The sequence below is a fragment of the Aphis gossypii genome, chromosome 2, assembly GCF_020184175.1.
Source record: "Aphis gossypii isolate Hap1 chromosome 2, ASM2018417v2, whole genome shotgun sequence".
In the NCBI taxonomy this organism is placed as follows: Eukaryota; Metazoa; Arthropoda; class Insecta; order Hemiptera; family Aphididae; genus Aphis; species Aphis gossypii.
The window spans coordinates 23741270-23759592 of record NC_065531.1 but is presented as its reverse complement, the minus strand read 5'-3'; the positions used below and the strand labels follow the sequence as shown (position 1 = coordinate 23759592).

Genomic DNA, 18323 nt, shown 5'->3' with positions numbered 1-18323 from the left:
GTATAATTATAATAATAATAATAACCTTAAAAGTGTTTAAATATAATAGGGGTAGATAAATATGGTTTCGATTAAGGAAAAAAAAAATAATAATAATAATAATAATAAATGTTATTTTAAACTGTGTATAATGTTTATCGTTAAAAGAATAGTAGCGATTTTAATATTTATTTTACTATCATTATTCAACAGCGTTTTTACAATAAACTAAATAACAATATAATTAACGTTTTAAAATGTATACATCTTAGAAAAAATTGTTTTATCGTTAGTTAAAATTTTAATGATGAGATATATTTCTCATCATATCTAAAACAAAAAAACTTGAATATGTTACGGGTACAGGTACGACGTCAATACTAGCAGGGAATGGGTTACTTTCTAAACAAACTCCTTTTGTTAAAAACCGACCACATAATATACATTTTGTATAATAACAATAATCTTTAAACGCTTCTATATCTTTAAATCGAACAAACTGGTATATAGAATTGTAATAAGTTTGAAAACCGCCAGATCTTTCATCATGATAACATGCACTGCTACACCACTTTTGGGTTCTACATTTTGTATACACAGTTCAACTAATGTAAATTCGAAGTGGATCGGTTAAAATATTTAATATATGATCCTTTACCATAAATGGGTAATAATCTCCTACATATCTAAAGGTGATTTCTGGGTTAGTAAGATAATATTCTAAAGATTCTAGAATATTGTTGATTTTTCTATCCCGTGTATTGTTTGAAACGATTGAAGACATACTGTAATTTATATTTTTAAAAAACAGTTTTTAATTGAATATTGTACACGTATACCTACAATAATAATGTGCATGTATTCGTTTGAATCATTCTATATGTAACGTACACCTATCTGTCTATATTTTTTTTTAAAAATAATATCTATACTAATGATATATACTTACATTGATATTTTGTGAAGTTGAAATATTTGAAAAAAAAAATGAACTTTTTCCGTGTGTGTTTGTGTTGAGCGTCGTGATGTGGTATGATATATTATAAGTTTGTGAGACCGTTGTTCAATGTTTACGATAAAACTGTTGATATTATATAAGTAAAAAAAAAAAAAAAAAAAAAAAAAAAGTTAACTTAGATTTATAACTACCTATTTTATATTTTACGTTTAATGATATATACTTACAATGTTCTTTGAAAAGTTGAAATATTAAAAAATTTCCGTGTGTCGTCTATGTGCTGAGCAGTGTGAGGTGAATGATATGATACGGCACATTTACTCTCGGTACTTTTCGAAATAATAATTATTATAATTTAGGTTTGATTTAGAGTGGTGTGATCTCATTATAATAATCTACATATTATTTCCGTCTTATGAAATAATAATCATAATTTTGATTTGATTTAGAACGGTGTGATTTCATTATAATAATTAGCATATTTATAAAAATATTATATTCGGTGTCAAATAATAAAAAAATATAGTCGCACATAATTTACCATCTCTATCAAACAATATAATTTTACCCTTTCCGTTTCAGTATGCTTCAACTGAAATGTATAAAATATATCACTAAATACAAATAGCAAGTCACTTTTAGAGAAAGTACGTAAGTCCATTTAATAGCTACAAGTTATAACTGAATAAAAAAAAATAAAAAAAAAAAATGTCATTTGTTAGCTCAGTAAATAGTAGTAACGAAGAATCGATGAACGATAGTGATGTAAGTACAAAATAATATGTTTTTTATATAATTTATAATTATTGGTAAAATTTTAAGATGACTAAGTACAATTTTTTTTTATTTGTATAATACTGAACTATGTTGGTTCGAGGTATTATACTCGTACTTAAAGATATAAATAAATAGGTGTAGCGTATATATTTTATTAGATTTTTAGTTACCAAATTTTATTTTATTTCAGAACGATTATAACAATATGAGTATAAATGATGAGGTTAAATCATTTAAATCGACGAAAAAAGACATACGTAATAAAAATATAAAACAAGTCAAATCAAATAAGAATAAAACAATGGCTAAAAAAGTAAGTAAAACAAAACATTTACAGTAAAGTAAATTTTACATTTTTTTTTTTTTTTTTTTTTTTGAATATTTCATATTTGGATAATATTGAAAAATTACTACAAAATGAAAAGATTGAAACTGATATCATAAATACTATTACGGTAAAACAAGATGATGATCTGATAAATGTTAAATCCCAACTGATGAAAGAAGTTCCGAGTACTGGACCATCAGTCACTATAAGATCAAAAATATTAAGAATGTTGATAGCAAGAACAGGTAATATAATATATTATATTATTTATATACGGAGAGACCAGGACTATTTTCGGATAAACGCTTTTATAACGAATGTAAACTAGTGAATGATATTAAATCATTATCCATACAAAGACGGTACACATTGTTGACAACTTATATGCTCTTTATTATTTAATCACCAATATTCAAAAATGTATTAACATTATTCACTATGTACAGTTATCCGCTTTACCCAGAGTCTAATATAATATACTTGTAATACATTTTTTTTTTAATAATCATATTACAGTAAGATTAAAAAAATAAAAAAAAATTATTTATTTTTTTTTTTTTTATTTTTTTTTTTATAGATGGAAACATGCTGAATGTAGCCTTAAAGTAACGATAACCGATCAAACAAAAGATCAAGAACTTAAGAATAATTTAACAGAGGTTGTACAAAAAATTCACGCGCTTTATGACTGATCCAAAGAGGAAGATAACAAGATCTAAATTATCAAAGACATAATAATGTATTTATTAATGACAGTAGAAAAAAAATTTGAATATATAATAGGTGGTACTATGTAAAATAAAAAAAAAAATTTTCAGTTTAAATATACTTGTTTTATTTTTTTTATACCATCATCTCACATCGTATATCAATTAAATATTATATTATATTATATTTTATTTATGTATATAAAACAAAAACTATATATAATTACTGGTTAACAGCTGATTGAAAAAAAAAAAAAAAAATTAGACTACTAAGTCTTGTAATATCATATCTGATAGTGAGTTATAATGATACTGTAATAATTCATACATAAAAGAAATATCGTTAGACTCCATATTACTATAACTTAAGTCATAATTCTGAATATATTGGTTTGTAAATTCATTCCGACGACAAGAAAAAGGTAACCCATTTACATCTGCCATAATTAGTGAATATGCCGTGTCAAAAGTCTTTTGATAACTTAACAATTTTTTTTTGTTTTTCAATAATATATAAATCAATACAGTGTTGCAATTGTTTCAAACGGTGTAAATCGGTATGTGATAAAGTAATATAATTTTCATTAGAATGTAATATAATTGAAGACTGTTTCACATTAACAGAATAACTTAAATTGTCAGTTATTCTTACACTTTACATCGAGTTTGCAGATTATCGATAATTGTATTGTAATTATTTTCACACATTAATGTAAGCCATTGTTCAAGATCAAGGTTTAAAATCTTTTTAGTTATTTTACATTCTAATAATATAACGATTGAAATCTTTTTGTTAACAAGCAATCCAACTGTTACACTTTTTTTACCATACAGTCGAATTTCGAATACTGACTTTGAAACAACTGGTGAAATCATATTGTAGCTAGCGGTCTTTAAATTCTTATAGATTTTTTTTTTTTTTTATTCTAATGAATTACGTTTGTTGAAGTAGTGTTATGATTGTTAGAGTGTTTATCATATACTGATAATATTGCTAAATATAACAACATTTTATACTAAAATCATAGAGTATATAGAGACGTCCCCCCTATAAATTATACTCTATGACTAAAATTTAAAAAAAAAAAAAAAAAAAAAAAAATGTAAAGTAAATACGTGACCTAATTGATAAGTGTGGAGGGTGGGTGAGAAGAATTATTAATTATTATATACTTACATTAATTTGCATCAAACCTGAAATTAAACCTTATATTATTTAAACAGAACTTCACGCCTTATCCATTAGGTCACGTATTTACAAGATAAAGGATTGAATAATAACACATTTAAGTTGTTTAATAGAATTCGATAATTTATTCGATACCTATTATATAACATTTTTTTTTTTTATAAATCTTAATATACTAACAAGTGGTATCATATGATTCAATTTCACAATTACATTTAGCTTTTCCGCATTTGGTTTTTACATATTCAACAAAGTGATTTCCTTTTGATAATAATACATATACACATTCCGGATTATGTCTCGAGTGTTCAATCCATGGTATATCATCTTTTTTCCAATCGTGTAAGACAAGTCCGCAGGAAAAACATTCTACAACGTCTTTTACTCCTCTGTATATGAAACCACAATCAGCCAATAAATATTTATTTTGAGGTATTTTTGATGGTAATATATCATACGTTTTTAATCTGGATGTAAATGTAATGTATTCCGGATATGTTGGGAATGATTTGTTTCGTACTAAAGAAACTAATGAAGAAATGTCATTGCTAGTTTTTTGTAAGTTCATTTTTTTAAATGGCATTGAAAATCAAAATGTATTACTATAAAAAATATATTCTTAAGAGATAGAAAAAATAAACATAAAACACAACTTGGTTTAACGATGGTTAATTAGTTATTAAAATGTAAAGAAAAAATAATTTTGTTACTAAAGAATTACAGCTCAGTGTAGCCAACATGTATAAGTAATAAATAAATTGTAAATTGTTACTTTTAGTAGTCAGATTGTTATAGGTACCGTATTGTGTTAACACCGTATTATGTTACACATTAAATCTGAGTTAGCGATATTATTCCATCTAAAAAAAAAATTGACTACCGTGAAAAAGTGCTCAGAACATACATTAAGGTTTTTTGAGATTTTTGTTACACGGTGGAGCATGTAGAAATGCCCCCTTGAAATGAAGAAATCTCCCTGTAAAAAAAGTGCTCAGAACATACAAATATATACTACTTATTATCAATGTTTGTAGTGATACCCGTAACTAGTTGTGGATGTGAGCGTATTTTTTCAAAAATGACTATTGTTAAGTCTAAGTTAAGGTCCACTATGTCTCAAGATCGCTTAGAATCTCTCTTATTTTTATTTGTGGAGCAGGAATTAACTAACTCAGTGGACATAAATAATGTAATTGAAGAGTTCAAAGTTATGACTCCTAACCAAAGAAGACTAATTTTATAAAATGTACCTATAAAAATAGTTGTTAATTACTACCAGTTATATTATATATTTGATACAATTCTTTTTTAAATTATAATAAAATTAAGTTATATATTAATGCATTTCTTTGTTATTAATGATAATAAAATTAAGATGTTATAGGTATTAAACTTCAAAGAATTTCATAATTGATTAACAATTTAATTGTTGGTAGACATATGTCCAAAAAAAATAACTGAGTAACATATATTGAACTTTGCAATAGTTGTAGTTTATTAAATTGAATAATTTTGAAACATAACATGTATATTTTACAGCACGAAAAATAGCATCTAAACTAGATAATAAAAATTCATCTTAATATTATTTAATATTATTAATATTGTGATTTCAAATGGGAAACATATTTTAAACGTGTGATAACTGAGAGGTATTTTGAACTACAGAGGGCCTTTTTGAGGTAAAGGCACACCCTGCTATGAATTCCTAGATTCGCCTATGTGTATAATAGCCATTGTCTTCGAACTTTTTCTCCGTTATTTAAAAATTTATAAAACCATTTACCGTCAAAATGTCTGCCATCATCATTTACTGGAAAATAATTATTTTGATCCATAAGATATGGTCCTCTTTCGACAATGAAATCTCTAAATCTAGAAGTCATAGTCGGCCAACATCCAGGATCATTAAAATTTACGTCAAGTTCATTATTTTCTTGGTTAGTTATAGGTTCATTATTATCATTATTCTGTGTACTATCTTCAGTTAAATTAAAACAGTCATCAATTAAACTTTCAATTTCAATACTTTTCAAATTATCATTTAAATATTCGTCTTTTTCAACATTGTGAATTAATAAACTAGTTGACGGTGCATTGTCTTTTTTTTGTTTGGTATTTTTATTTATCCAGCTACTTAACATTACGGATGATTTGATATTGTTTTTCTCTCTTTCTTGCCTTTTTTTCTCAAACCACGCTCCAGAAGGATTTTTTTTGTGGGGGGCATATTTAATAGGTAACCTAATGTTAAAATAATAAAAACAGTCAATACGACAATAGCTCAACTAATAAAATTAGATAATTAAATACTATGTCAGTTTTATATTTTCTATTTAAACTCAAGAACTCAACTATTAGTTTGTAATTTTGTATATTTGTTTTACTAATTAAATCAATAAAATGTGTAATTATATTATTTATGTTCTTAAATTTAAAGTATACAAATTTGAGCAATTCTGCATAAATAAAAATAAAATAATAAAATCTAACAAGAAAAATGATCAATTTTTTAATACTAAAAAATATTCAGAATCGTTAAATTTTCAATATATTCTATTAGATATTAAAAATATTTACCTTGTTCTTTTTAAGACTTCACTGCTTTAGAGCGTAGATTTAGTATAACTCACTCAATCGACTGTCGATATTATTAAAATAACAGTATAATCATAATCGTATTATAATAATAAGATTTTTTACGTTACAGTGTGTGGGTATTGTTGTATATAGTTTATTTTAGTCTTTAATAATATTAGTTTGGTCAATTTAAAACTGATTACCATTTCACATAGATACACATAATATTATCATAGTTGTTCTATTTTCATTATTGTCGGCCGAGGGAAACGTATTAATATGTCTTACTGATTTCAATACAATATGTAGAAATATATACATTATTACAAATAAACTATATTCCCTATGGCCTATACGATATCATTCGGTAACAGTTATCGTCGATCGTCGTAAATTAAAACTATTTTTTTTCAATAATAAATGTGTTGTTTAATCATAAAAATATAAATTTATATTTACAACACAATTATCGCAGTATTAATCAGGTCGCAACTAACATATCTATAGATATTAACACATTAAAATATTTTGGTTTGGATTTTAAAATTCTAATTTGATGATATCAAATTTTGCACTCCCATTTCTACTCGATATTTTGCGCCCCTGGCAAGCGCCCACCTTGCCAGGCTCTCGGTCCGGCCCTGCCTTGGTCCATTGGCTGAAGTAGTGATGTCGTATTTGGTGGAAGAAATTCTACTTTAATAGAATTGAATTTCTTTTTTGTATTATGAGCAGTACAATTGTCAATTAAGAGGAGTACTTTTTTCCTTTTTAAACTCATTTTTTTATCAAAATTAGACAGTCATTTTTCAAACCATGCACTCGTCATCCACGCTTTTTTATTTGATTCATAATCTAATGGATATGTTTTAATACTTTTGAAACACCTTTCGAATGACGGGTCATTGATTATTGACAAATAGTGATTGGTCAATAATATTATCGGGGGGCCTTGTAGGGGGACATCGTTTTTATATTTAACATGCACTCTGGTAATATCCCCTCCTAATAGCTCCTTCATTTTTTCCAAATGATACACCTCGTAATTGGGTTCGTTCCATATGACGAGACGTTTGCCGTCGCCATCGGAAAAACTAAAATTATTCGTTTTGTTGGCAGTTCCGAACATACCGTAATTCAAAAAAAAGGCGGCTACGGCGTCGAAAAAAAAATTTTTGCCCGCGCTCGGAGGAGAATGTATTAGCATGCTATTTCTTTTTGGAATTTTTGTATCCAATATATTGACTAGAGTTTGCAAAAATCGACAAACAAGACCGTCGTTATTTTCAAATTGATACATCAATAATTCGGAAGCTATTGAAACGGATTTTTCGATATCATAATAAACTGTTCCAAGCCCCCTAGCATATGCGTTGAAATACGGTTTTACATTGGGTTTATTATAGTATTCTACAAATTCGTTGATACTCCAGTCCCGTATAATAGCGCACCAATTCCTAAGAGCTACTTTACACTTTTTATCCTCTTCCAATATACTATTTAATTAACTATTCAAATAAAATTCTTTGATATTCGTGAACGCGTCGGGTGGGCAACAAGGATAGTGGTACAACAAATTTTTCAGCGACGTTGGGTACACGCATACTGGTTTGACACTGGAACCTCCCTCAACGTGTCCGAAGTCTTCATCAAAGGAAGAGTGGATCGCATTGCCGTCTTGATATTCTGCAAATGCACCGAGCTCTCTGGGAACGTCGTTCGGCATTTCATTGACGCATACTTCCACATTTCCTTCATTTCCCTGAGTCCTTCGAGATCTGACTTCCTAAATTTACGAAAAGTCAATATTATCCATATAATTAGGATCGTACATGTGGTCGAATATATCATCATAAGTGGCTTGATTTAAAAACGGATAGGATAATTTTACCAAATTTCTATTACGATGTGTATTTTCCCTAAAGTGCTGATACAAACAAAATTGACATTTTTCCGGAGCAATCATTTTTCTAGTGCCATTATATATTTTTAATTTTTCAGACATATTATAAATGAGTTGGTTTAAATGAATACTGAATGGTTTAGGTTCAAACGGTTCATAATAGTTTTTATGATTCCTAAATTTAGTTTTATTTTCGTAATTGCGTACACTGGGCAAATGTCTGTTGTACAAAATGTCAACTTCTGTAGTTTGAAATTTATATTTTTTATAGTGAACGACGTTAAATTGATACGATGGCCCGTATTTTTTTCTCATGCTTGATATGAACACTTCTTTTAGATACGATTTACGAACATATTGCAAATAATTTTGTACTACATACTTGTATAAAATTGCGTCCACCACGTAATCCTCCATAGGAACCGACGCCGTCAATTTGTTGGGGTTCCCGGCCGTCTGTAGAAAAATATCGCACGATACTTTCCCAGTCCGATGACGTGAGGCGTATCGCCCAAACGCGTCTTCGAAGGCGTCGTCGTCCATGTTGGCGATAGAGGACGGATCGTTGCAACCATAAACACCGACAAGTCGAGTTTGACTGTCGGCAGACGTGGACGCAATGGACATGGTCGCCATGGGCTGTGACGATGGCTGGGAGCTTTGATGGGTATTGTCGCAACATATTTTGTAACTCTTTAGTAACTTCATCAACTCCGTTAGGTCCACGGGGGACAATAACGTCGCTGATGTATCGATCATTTCCTCGAAAATCGATGTCACAAATTCTATCGACAATTCTTCTAAGCATGTGCTCATAAATTGGCGAGCCACGAGCAACAAGGCCTTGATTCTGTCTCTCATTGGAGTATCCTCCATATTGCATTCCTCCAGTAGCTCGTCGCGGGCCAGATTCGTAGTCGTCCATTTCTTTGGGTTCATCAGTGTGGAAAAATGTTCCGGGTGCCATATTGATATCAAAACTATCCAAACTGAAATGTGAAATTGCGATCCCACCTTCAGTTTGAAATCCGTCAACAGCTGTGTGACGTGAACCAGATTGTCCACACTCAACTTCTCTATCTCCATAGCAGCCTGAATTTGTAGCAGCGGAATATTGGCAAATGCTGTCGACGTCGTCTTGGCCTTCTTCATCGGTGCCGCAGTTTTTTGTAATAATGGCAAATGCTAACCTTGCCGATTTTCCAATTAATAGTGGTTTAATTTTATCTGTGCCAGTCATATTTGATCCTAAAAGAATTGTAACTCTTTCTTTACTGTCTTTTCCCCCTGCACAGTTCTCTCCTTTTAATACAAATTTTTGACTCGGTAAACATTTATAAAATAAACCTGTTTCGTCAACATTATAAACGTCATCGGGGGAATATTGATTTATAATTGGTAGGTATTTTACTAACCAGTCAGAACGTATTGATTGGTCAACTGAAGCGTTTTCACCACATATTTTACGAAAAACGACGTTATTCCTAATTTTCCAGTTGCTTAACCAACCTTGACTAGCTTTAAATTGTTTATGGCCGAGTTTAGTAGCAAAAAATTCGGTCTTCTCCTTTAAAATTGGTCCATTTATTGGAATGTTTAAATCTCTACATTGAATAAACCAATTGAGTAAACTAACCTCTATATCGGGATACTCACAAATCTTCATTCTTTTCATGGACCCTTTATAAGTTTCGTATTTTTGTAAAATATCGTCTTTATTTTTCAGAATAGTTGAAAGTGTACTGGGTGGAATATTAAATTAATTGGCAATTTCATTTTTCTGTTTACAACTTTTTGTCACCTCACTTATAATGTTCACTTTTTCAGCAATTGTTAATGTAACCAATTTACGTTTAAGAGACATAATTACAAATTGTACACGCTACACAGCGAAGATATACGGCAACTGCCGATTATTTTACAGCACAACAGTTGTACATAGGATAATTTCATTTGTACATTTGTGATTGTAAACCGGTTATTCTAACGATAAAATGTAAGAAATGACTTCGAGTTATCTATGCTCAACTATTTTTATATTTGACTTATCACGACAAATATTGCATTGAGTGTATAGGAATTTCCTAAGGACAAAAAAAAAAATTCGAGTTATCGAGACTCGACTGTATATGATTTCTTACGAAGAGTGGGTAGTGACTCCGTCATACGAGGGGTCCGAAAAGACTGCTTGTGTATTCTAAGACATGATTCTTATCGAATCGCAGTGACATCGAGTTTTGATTTTTGTAAGGAGACGTGGGTTTTACTTTAATCGTTAAATTAATATATTAATATAATAATCCACACTTTTGTGTCTTGTATTCGTATGCCTGCAGTATTAATTATAAAATATGAAAATTGTGACATTGCACAATCTTATGTGTATGTAATTATTAGTACGGACAGTATAGATCCGTAACAAATGCATATATCTGTTAATAATTAAAATATTTTTTTTCAATTATATTTAATGATAATTATATATCTCCATAACCCATCCTGTAAATATATCTTATTTGAGCCTGATTATTTTATTTTTATTTAATGTATTATTTGTTTACAATATACACTCTTCAGTCTTCAACTGTTCAACATTACATTTCATCAATGCAAGCTAAAAATCCAATTACATTTTTCAATTATTATTACTAAAGTTATTAAAAATTTGTTATTATTTTATATACTAACATTATTTAACTTAAATATAAAAATATATTAAATACTAAAATACCGTGTGATCAAGTGTTAATAATACTTAATCATCAATTTATAAATCCTCCTTTACGATTTTAAGTATATGGCCTTGTTGCAATGAATAATTTTCACTAATTTAATATGGCTTAATCTATGATGGTGACATATACGATAATAGGTATTTGTTATAAAAGCCTAAATTTTAAATATTTTAAGATTTATTGATGTAACTATAAACTAATACTATTATTTTACCTTCAGGATCTTGCACACATCCACTAAATATGGAAGAACCACACCATGAGTATCTTAATAACTTCCCATTATCAAATTTTATGGATAACTCGTGTAATTTATGGGGAAAAGAAGATAGCGAGAATCTACTAGAAAAATGCTATAAATTCTCTACAGTTGACCACGGGTATAGGCCGGCGGAAACTTGGTGCCTAAAATATATAGTTTACAATAAGTAGCCATTTATATAGGTATATTTTTATTTAAAGCCTTTTACATTCAAGCCCGGATTAAAATCTTCAGGGGCCCAGGGGCCAATACATAGTTATGGTCCACCATCAGTGAAAACAATTCTTTAAAATTATAAAAGTGTACAATAAAATAAATTTAAATATTTTATTTGAGTATGATAACTAAAGTACAGATTTTGAAGGCATAATTTACCTTTATTTTCTATTGCTCTAAAACGAAGTTATGTCAGCTACAAATTCGATTTAGATTGCCATGCACAACATTTTATTTTGCGTTTTTTGTATATTTATGGTTTTTTGGGCATTTTTGGTACATTTTTTAAAATTTGTTCTAAATAAACGTATCTTAAGGATTAATTTTAATTTTTATACTTAAGATTCTGAACGGAGTGATGAATGTATTAATTTTACAATGATGTATGTTTTTTTTTGTGTGTGTGTGTGTGTGTGTGTGTCGTGTACAGCATAATTAGTCGAAATAATGCTTCAATTTCAAACTTCAGAGGTGGTTTCCGATGGAAAAGTGAATATCCTTCGTGCATTATAGAGGTAAAAAGTAAACATTTTCCAACAGTTTTCAAAAAAATCGAGAAAACCAAAAAAAAAAAAAATGACGGAAAAATGGAAATTTTTACGCAAAACCAGTTTTCGACCGAATCGATTTTTTTATATGGTTGTAATTCAAAAACTAATCACTGTAAATACTTGACATTTTCACCAAATGTTTATGTTAGTGTTATCTATATTAAATTTTCAAACATTTTTGACTTTTTTTGAGTTATTTATAGACCAATGAAAATTTCGATTTTTATGCAAATTTTTTTTTTGAAGTATCGATAACATTTTTTTGGCCCAATAAAAATACTTGAAAATTGTATACAAAGTTCCTCATATGATATTCTTATAGTGATTAAAAAATTATAAGAATACATAGGTCTAACTTTTTTTATTAGCAATTGAAAATCAAATTAATTAATTTAATTTTGATAAAAAAATCAATCTATATATAATATATTATATGTGTAAGTATATAATATGTAACTAAAGTTGCATATTATTATGTTTATAAATAATTATGTAACAATCGTTACAGCTGAATTATTCATCGGATCTTTGGAGCTTAATAGAAAAGTACTGGGCCATTACTAGAGACAAATGTCAAAAATATATCGGGTTCAAATGTTAAAGATGAACTCTGTGATTATATGAAGAAATTTCCTGCTTTAAAAAAGCCATCCCGTCATAATATTTGTAAGTTAAAATTAATAGTATCTACCCTCTAACCATTAGTTAATTGCTTAAGGTGGTTTGAAGTAGAGTTTAGTACTTATGAAAGTGTATTAAAAAATTTTTATGATGTTAAAATAAAATTTTTGTTTTTTTGTTATTGTTTTGTAATAATTGATTGAAGACTAACTCTATTTATTCTGTTATTCTGTACAAAAATATGGAATGTATTTAAGGATAAATGAATTTTAGAAAAAATATATCAAAAACTCTGAAGGACTACTTTAAAGTGCATTATAGATGAATACCGAGATTTAGCACAACGTAATTATAATTCATACTTTTATACTTAAAATTTCTATAAAATATAGTCTTTTGTTATTTTTTTATGTTATAGAAAGTGAAGAATTTTCTTCCTTGGTAGCATTTTTTATTCTTCCATTTCTTTTCTTTGCTGTCACAACAAAAAGGAAAAAAGGTAAATCTACCTGGAAGCCTTTAAAATTGGAAGCTAAAGACGGTTTCATCTCTCATTTACGGTGTCTCACTCGGAGCTTTAGGAGAATATAACAAGACGCAAAAAAAGTATGCTTAGTTAGGCGTTACATTACAGCCCCTTATTGTTGAACCTAACATAAATGAAATTTTGCAATATTTTGTTCTCGTTGATGGAACGTGTTATATGTTATACTCAATAGTTTATTTTGTTGATTGTTATTTCAAAATAATTCACTCTTTAAACCTTCAGTATCCAATTGAATGTATGTTAATTTGGACATTCATTTAAGGAGTATTTTACAAAATTAAAACTATATGGGATACCGAGTATGTTTCTGTAAATTCCTTTTAAGCGATTCGCACATAAATTAAGTTATGTAAAGTTATAAAAATTTATTAGTTAATAATGATTATACTTGTTTGTTACTAAAGTTATACTTAAAAATTGTAAGCTGTTATCATTTAATAAATTATAAGTATTCAATTTTTCAAATATGCCTAATTGTTTTACTTGTAAATTCAATTTTCTCATCCTACTCATTCTTCTCTATTTCTCTCATTATTATGTAACATTTTCAAACTAAACACTACGATCATAACTTTACTTTTTTCGATTGTGCAAAAGTTAATTGTCTTAGGTCATTTCATTTACTAAATTCTTTTAAGAAGCATTTTGCCTCTCACATATTAATAGAAGAAATATCTACTCAAACTAAGCATATTAATTCAAATTGTGTTATGAATAATTTACCAGAAAAAGTGATAACAATATTATAAATACTTTCTTAGACAATACGAGTTCAATGTTGCCTGAATCTATACCGGTTACTGACAATTGTTTTTTTTATAAATTTAGGCAATATCTTGGCTTCATTATATGCAAACCCCCAAGTTCCACGAAATGTTTTGCAAACAGTTGTCAAAGATATGAAAAACATATTTAGTGATCAAATTGCTTTTAGAAGAAAATATTTCTAATGAGCCGTTTAATCATTTTTACAATATTTTTTAAGTACTTTAGGAACCTTTTACTGACTTTTGGCACAGAGTATAAAAGAATCAAATATTTGACAGACCTTTGAACATATATTGCTCCCCGTGAATATGTTATTGGTGAGCGGTTAAATGCACAAATTAAAAAAAATAATTCTCACTCTTTGCTGTGCTTGTTAATTGTACAGAACAATTTATACCATTAAGATATATTTTAAAAAACTTTTTCTAAATAAAAAATGTGCTATTAAATACATTAGAAAATGTTAATAAATTATAAATTAAAAGTTCATAGCTCAGTTTATAAATAAACTTTGTGAAAAATGCTCTGTATGGAAAAAAAGAAATAGATCATGGTACTCAAATTGTATTTCTTATTTTCTTATTTTTTGATGATTACGAAGTTGGAAATACATTAGGTAGTCATTTTGGTATTCACAAGCTTGGAACAATGCATATATCAATTCCTTGTATACCTCCTCATCGCCAATCTTCTTTGAACACCATTTTCTTGGCTTTAGAGTTTCATTCATCTGATTGAGTTTAATTTGGGAACAATATAATTTTTAAACCGCTTATTGATGAACTGCATTATTTAAGAAATACTAGTGTTTATATTAGTACTGATGACTTCAAAGGAACAATCACATTTGAATTAGGTGTTATAGTGGGTGATAATTTGGGAGTTCATAGCATAACTGGATTTGTAGAAAGCTTTTCTTTAAATTATTTATGCTGAGTATGTAAAATGAGGAAAGAAGATATACAAAAACAGTGTTCTATTAATAATAATTTAATAAGGACTGTAGAACAATATAATTTAGATGTAAGTGAAGTAGATGTCTCAAGTATTGGAATTAAAGAAGCTTGTCTTTGGCATAAGGTTTTGGGATTTAATGTGTTAGAACAGGTTGGAATGGACATAATGCATGATATATTAAAAGGGGTTGGTAAGTATGATTTGGCTTTTTTTAATTTCTTATTATGTTGAAAATTTGAAAATTTTTACTCTACCTGATAGATAGATAGATCATATAGAACATTTAAGAAAAATAAATATAAGACTTTTGCATCTGAAACAATGTCTTTAATTCGCTATTTTGGCATATTGATTGGTCATTTTGTACCTCTCAATGATCCCGTATGGTGCCTATATATACTGAGACAAATTATAGATATAATTACTTCTATATCATTAAAAGTTGGTTGTTGTGAACTACTACAAACTTTTGTTTCAGAAAACGATGATTTATACATTAAATATAGTCATCAAAAATTGAAACAAAAATTACATTTTATGCTATATTACCATACTATTATTCAAAAGTTAGGCTCTCTTGTTAGTTCATGGAATATGAGATTCTAAGCCAAACATAGACTATCAAAAATATCAGCTAATACTTCTAGCAATAGATGTAATATTTGTAAGACTTTAGCCATCAAGCATCAATTACAACTTAACAACTTGTTCCTTAAAGGAACTTTAGGTTATGTAATTATGTAATTTAGGTTAGTTATTCTGATTTTTAAAAAATTAGAAGAATTTATGGAAATAGATTAATTAGAGCTCCTAAAACAATGTATCTAGATTTGTATTTAATGTACCATTTATCAGTCTAAAATGGTTCTTACACTTAACATTGATGAAAATAATTTACCTAAATTTGGTATATTTATTTTTGTAACAATAAAATTATAATGTTTTGATATTTGTCTATAAAAACCATAATATTTTTTTATGAACATTATTTTCCTTATGGAATTAAACATAAGAATAAGATAGTGTTTGTGTATCATCATATGTTTTATTCTAATATTCCCAACAATATTAGTGTTATGCCCAATGGAGGTACATATGTGACTTTAAGAAGTCTCTAGAAGAAATCTAGTTATTTTATGAATTATACCTAACTTATTATAATTTTATTATTTGGAAAATAAAATAAGGAAAAATTAATAAGAAATAAGAAATTATATTTTTTATAGCAAAATCTATAGAAACAAATTTTTTTTATTTTGTATATAATGAGTAAATGGGTTTCATTTTTAATACTTTAAAGCATTTATATAGGTATACTTGTATTATTCATAATTATTAACTCTATAGGTAGATTAATTATTTTTTTTAATTAATATTATATGTAAATTTTTTACAGTTATTGTTATTTTTTTTTAATTGCATTCTATTATATGCACATAAATAACAATTTTTATTAGATATATAATGTTCAAATTAAGTAGTATTTATAATATTTTTTATTGTAGCTATTAAACTTTTCAATATGTAAATGATTTTGCTTTATTTATTAATAAATATAAGAGTTGTCTACCTGTACTTAATAAATAATAATATGAATAGTTAAAAATATATAATGCATACTCCAGGGTTTTTTTTAAAGAATTTTTCTGATTGCACAAATATATTTACACACTTGGATTGTAGTAGGGAATTTATCTACGCAGACCAAACTCTGTAGTACGGACTACGGACTTTTATCCGTTGAACTGTGCCGGCTATACTACTTTATACTGTACTATCTACATTTTTACTTTTATAAGACTGTATATACTCAAAAACAATATATAAAAACAAATATATCCAGACTCTACCCATGATATACCAAATAAATTATTTTAAATTAATGCGCTATTTTTATTGTAAATAATAATTTTAAAATGTTGTAAAAATATAATACTACATTATACTACTATAATATAATACATACTAAATAATATTTACTTGTACTAGTAAATAGGTAATTTGTAATAAAAATTGTTTATTAAAATATAAATATATTATTTAATATAAATTAAGGTTACAGGTATCTATTCTTGACGCCATTCAACGGTTCGTTCCGCTTAAATCATTCCGTAGATCAACCTTCCCATCATGGGTTTCCCCCGCTTTCAAATCTCTTCTTTTTTAGGTATAATATATACTTCCTTACTTTCCTTCAGACCTCATATTGATTATGTCACTTGTAAGGCCTTACGTCTTCTGGGATTCATGCGCCACCACATTAAACAATTCAACTCAGCACCTTGTCTGCTCTTATACGTTCAATTCTCGACTATAGGTCAGCTATTTGGAATCCTTATCTTAAAACGGAAACAAAACTTATTGAACGAGTTCAGAATCGCTTCCTTAGCTATGCAGGTTTCTTATTAAAAATTGAACACCCCCACCATTCTTACCAACTTGTCATAGAGGTGCTTAATCTACTCTCCCTCGAGGACAGGCGATTAATTGTGGATCGTATCTTCCTTTTAAAATTAATCCAGGGTAAATTTGATGCTCCGCGTCTCCTTGAGCGTGTTAGCCTTAGAGTCCCTTCCGCCAATAACAGATCAACCGACTCCTTTCACATTCCAACTTTCCGTTCAAACTTTTTATCTAACGATTCTTTGGTTAGAGTTATGCGCAGTTTAAATAATAACGATTTTGATTTATGGCCTTAAATCTTGTTTTTACCTAACGTGTGTAATTTTCTTATTATAATTATAATTATTCTTATTTCTTAGTATACTGTTATCATTATCATTTATGTATACTATTCTTATCAGTTACGTTAATTTATGTAATATCGTTATTGTTATATGTAAAAAGCCGTTTGACGTATTTACAAATAAAATAAAAATAAATAAATAAAATAAAATAAAAACAATCAAATGACTAGGTAATTTCTTTTTAATTTGTGTGTTAAACTTTTACATAATAGTATGAAAATACAATTATATTATATTATTATATAATTATTACATTTATACTTACAATTTCAATTTTTAATTTTAAAACTTTTTTTATTTTATCAATTCGCCGGCTGTTTCAGGCTTGGTCTCTACCATAGACCTATTTACAAATGGAATGTTCTTTCCATAGCAATGATGTATCAATAATTGTCGCCAATATAGTGTTGGGGGCAATCATGGAGAAATTTATACTATTCGTTGATTAGTCCATGATACAAAATTTTCTTATCAATCGATTAAGCCTAATATAATTTA

The 18323-nt window shown here is 27.8% G+C and overlaps 2 protein-coding genes and 2 long non-coding RNA genes across 6 annotated transcripts; 1 reads left to right on the top strand and 3 right to left on the bottom strand.

Moving 5' to 3' along the window:
• Positions 1–917: 917 nt before the first annotated feature.
• LOC126550257 (death-associated inhibitor of apoptosis 1-like) lies at positions 918–4951 on the bottom strand. 3 transcript variants are annotated; one of them, XM_050201434.1, is made up of 3 exons: positions 4119–4951; positions 3927–3943; positions 918–1529 (listed from the first exon to the last, which is right to left on the bottom strand). In XM_050201434.1, the coding sequence occupies exons 1-3, from the start codon at positions 4519–4521 to the stop codon at positions 1443–1445; spliced, it is 507 nt and encodes a 168-aa protein (XP_050057391.1). In that variant the 5' UTR covers positions 4522–4951; the 3' UTR covers positions 918–1442. The 3 variants fall into 3 exon arrangements, with proteins under 3 accessions (XP_050057391.1, XP_050057392.1, XP_050057393.1); XM_050201435.1 differs by lacking the exon at positions 918–1529 and adding an exon at positions 2996–3061; XM_050201436.1 differs by lacking the exon at positions 918–1529 and adding an exon at positions 2996–3061 and having other exon boundaries at positions 4152–4951.
• LOC126550258 (uncharacterized) lies at positions 1503–2825 on the top strand. Its single transcript, XR_007604299.1, has 3 exons — positions 1503–1702; positions 1905–2287; positions 2620–2825. It is a non-coding gene; the product is annotated as an uncharacterized LOC126550258 (long non-coding RNA).
• Positions 4952–7881: 2930 nt separating the features above from the next.
• LOC126549579 (uncharacterized) lies at positions 7882–10285 on the bottom strand. The gene is made up of 3 exons (XM_050199132.1): positions 10223–10285; positions 8804–9606; positions 7882–8304 (listed from the first exon to the last, which is right to left on the bottom strand). Exons 1-3 carry the CDS (start codon positions 10283–10285, stop codon positions 8100–8102), a joined length of 1071 nt encoding a protein of 356 aa, XP_050055089.1. The 3' UTR covers positions 7882–8099.
• A 6806-nt stretch (positions 10286–17091) lies between these two features.
• Positions 17092–18173, bottom strand: LOC126550326 (uncharacterized). The gene is made up of 3 exons (XR_007604389.1): positions 18091–18173; positions 17514–17712; positions 17092–17417 (listed from the first exon to the last, which is right to left on the bottom strand). It is a non-coding gene; the product is annotated as an uncharacterized LOC126550326 (long non-coding RNA).
• Between the last annotated feature and the right edge of the window lie 150 nt (positions 18174–18323).

What these genes read in the sequence shown, in the direction of transcription:
- LOC126550257 (XM_050201434.1), bottom strand. Translation starts at nt 4,521, where the DNA reads ATGCCATTTAAAAAAATGAACTTACAAAAAACTAGCAATGACATTTCT.
- LOC126549579 (XM_050199132.1), bottom strand. Translation starts at nt 10,285, where the DNA reads ATGTCTCTTAAACGTAAATTGGTTACATTAACAATTGCTGAAAAAGTG. An exon ending in AAGTGAACATTATAAGTGAG is followed by an intron (nt 9,607 to 10,222) that starts GTGACAAAAAGT and finishes CGGCAAGGTTAG; the next exon opens with CATTTGCCATTATTACAAAA. An exon ending in GTGGACGCAATTTTATACAA is followed by an intron (nt 8,305 to 8,803) that starts GTATGTAGTACA and finishes TCGTAAATTTAG; the next exon opens with GAAGTCAGATCTCGAAGGAC.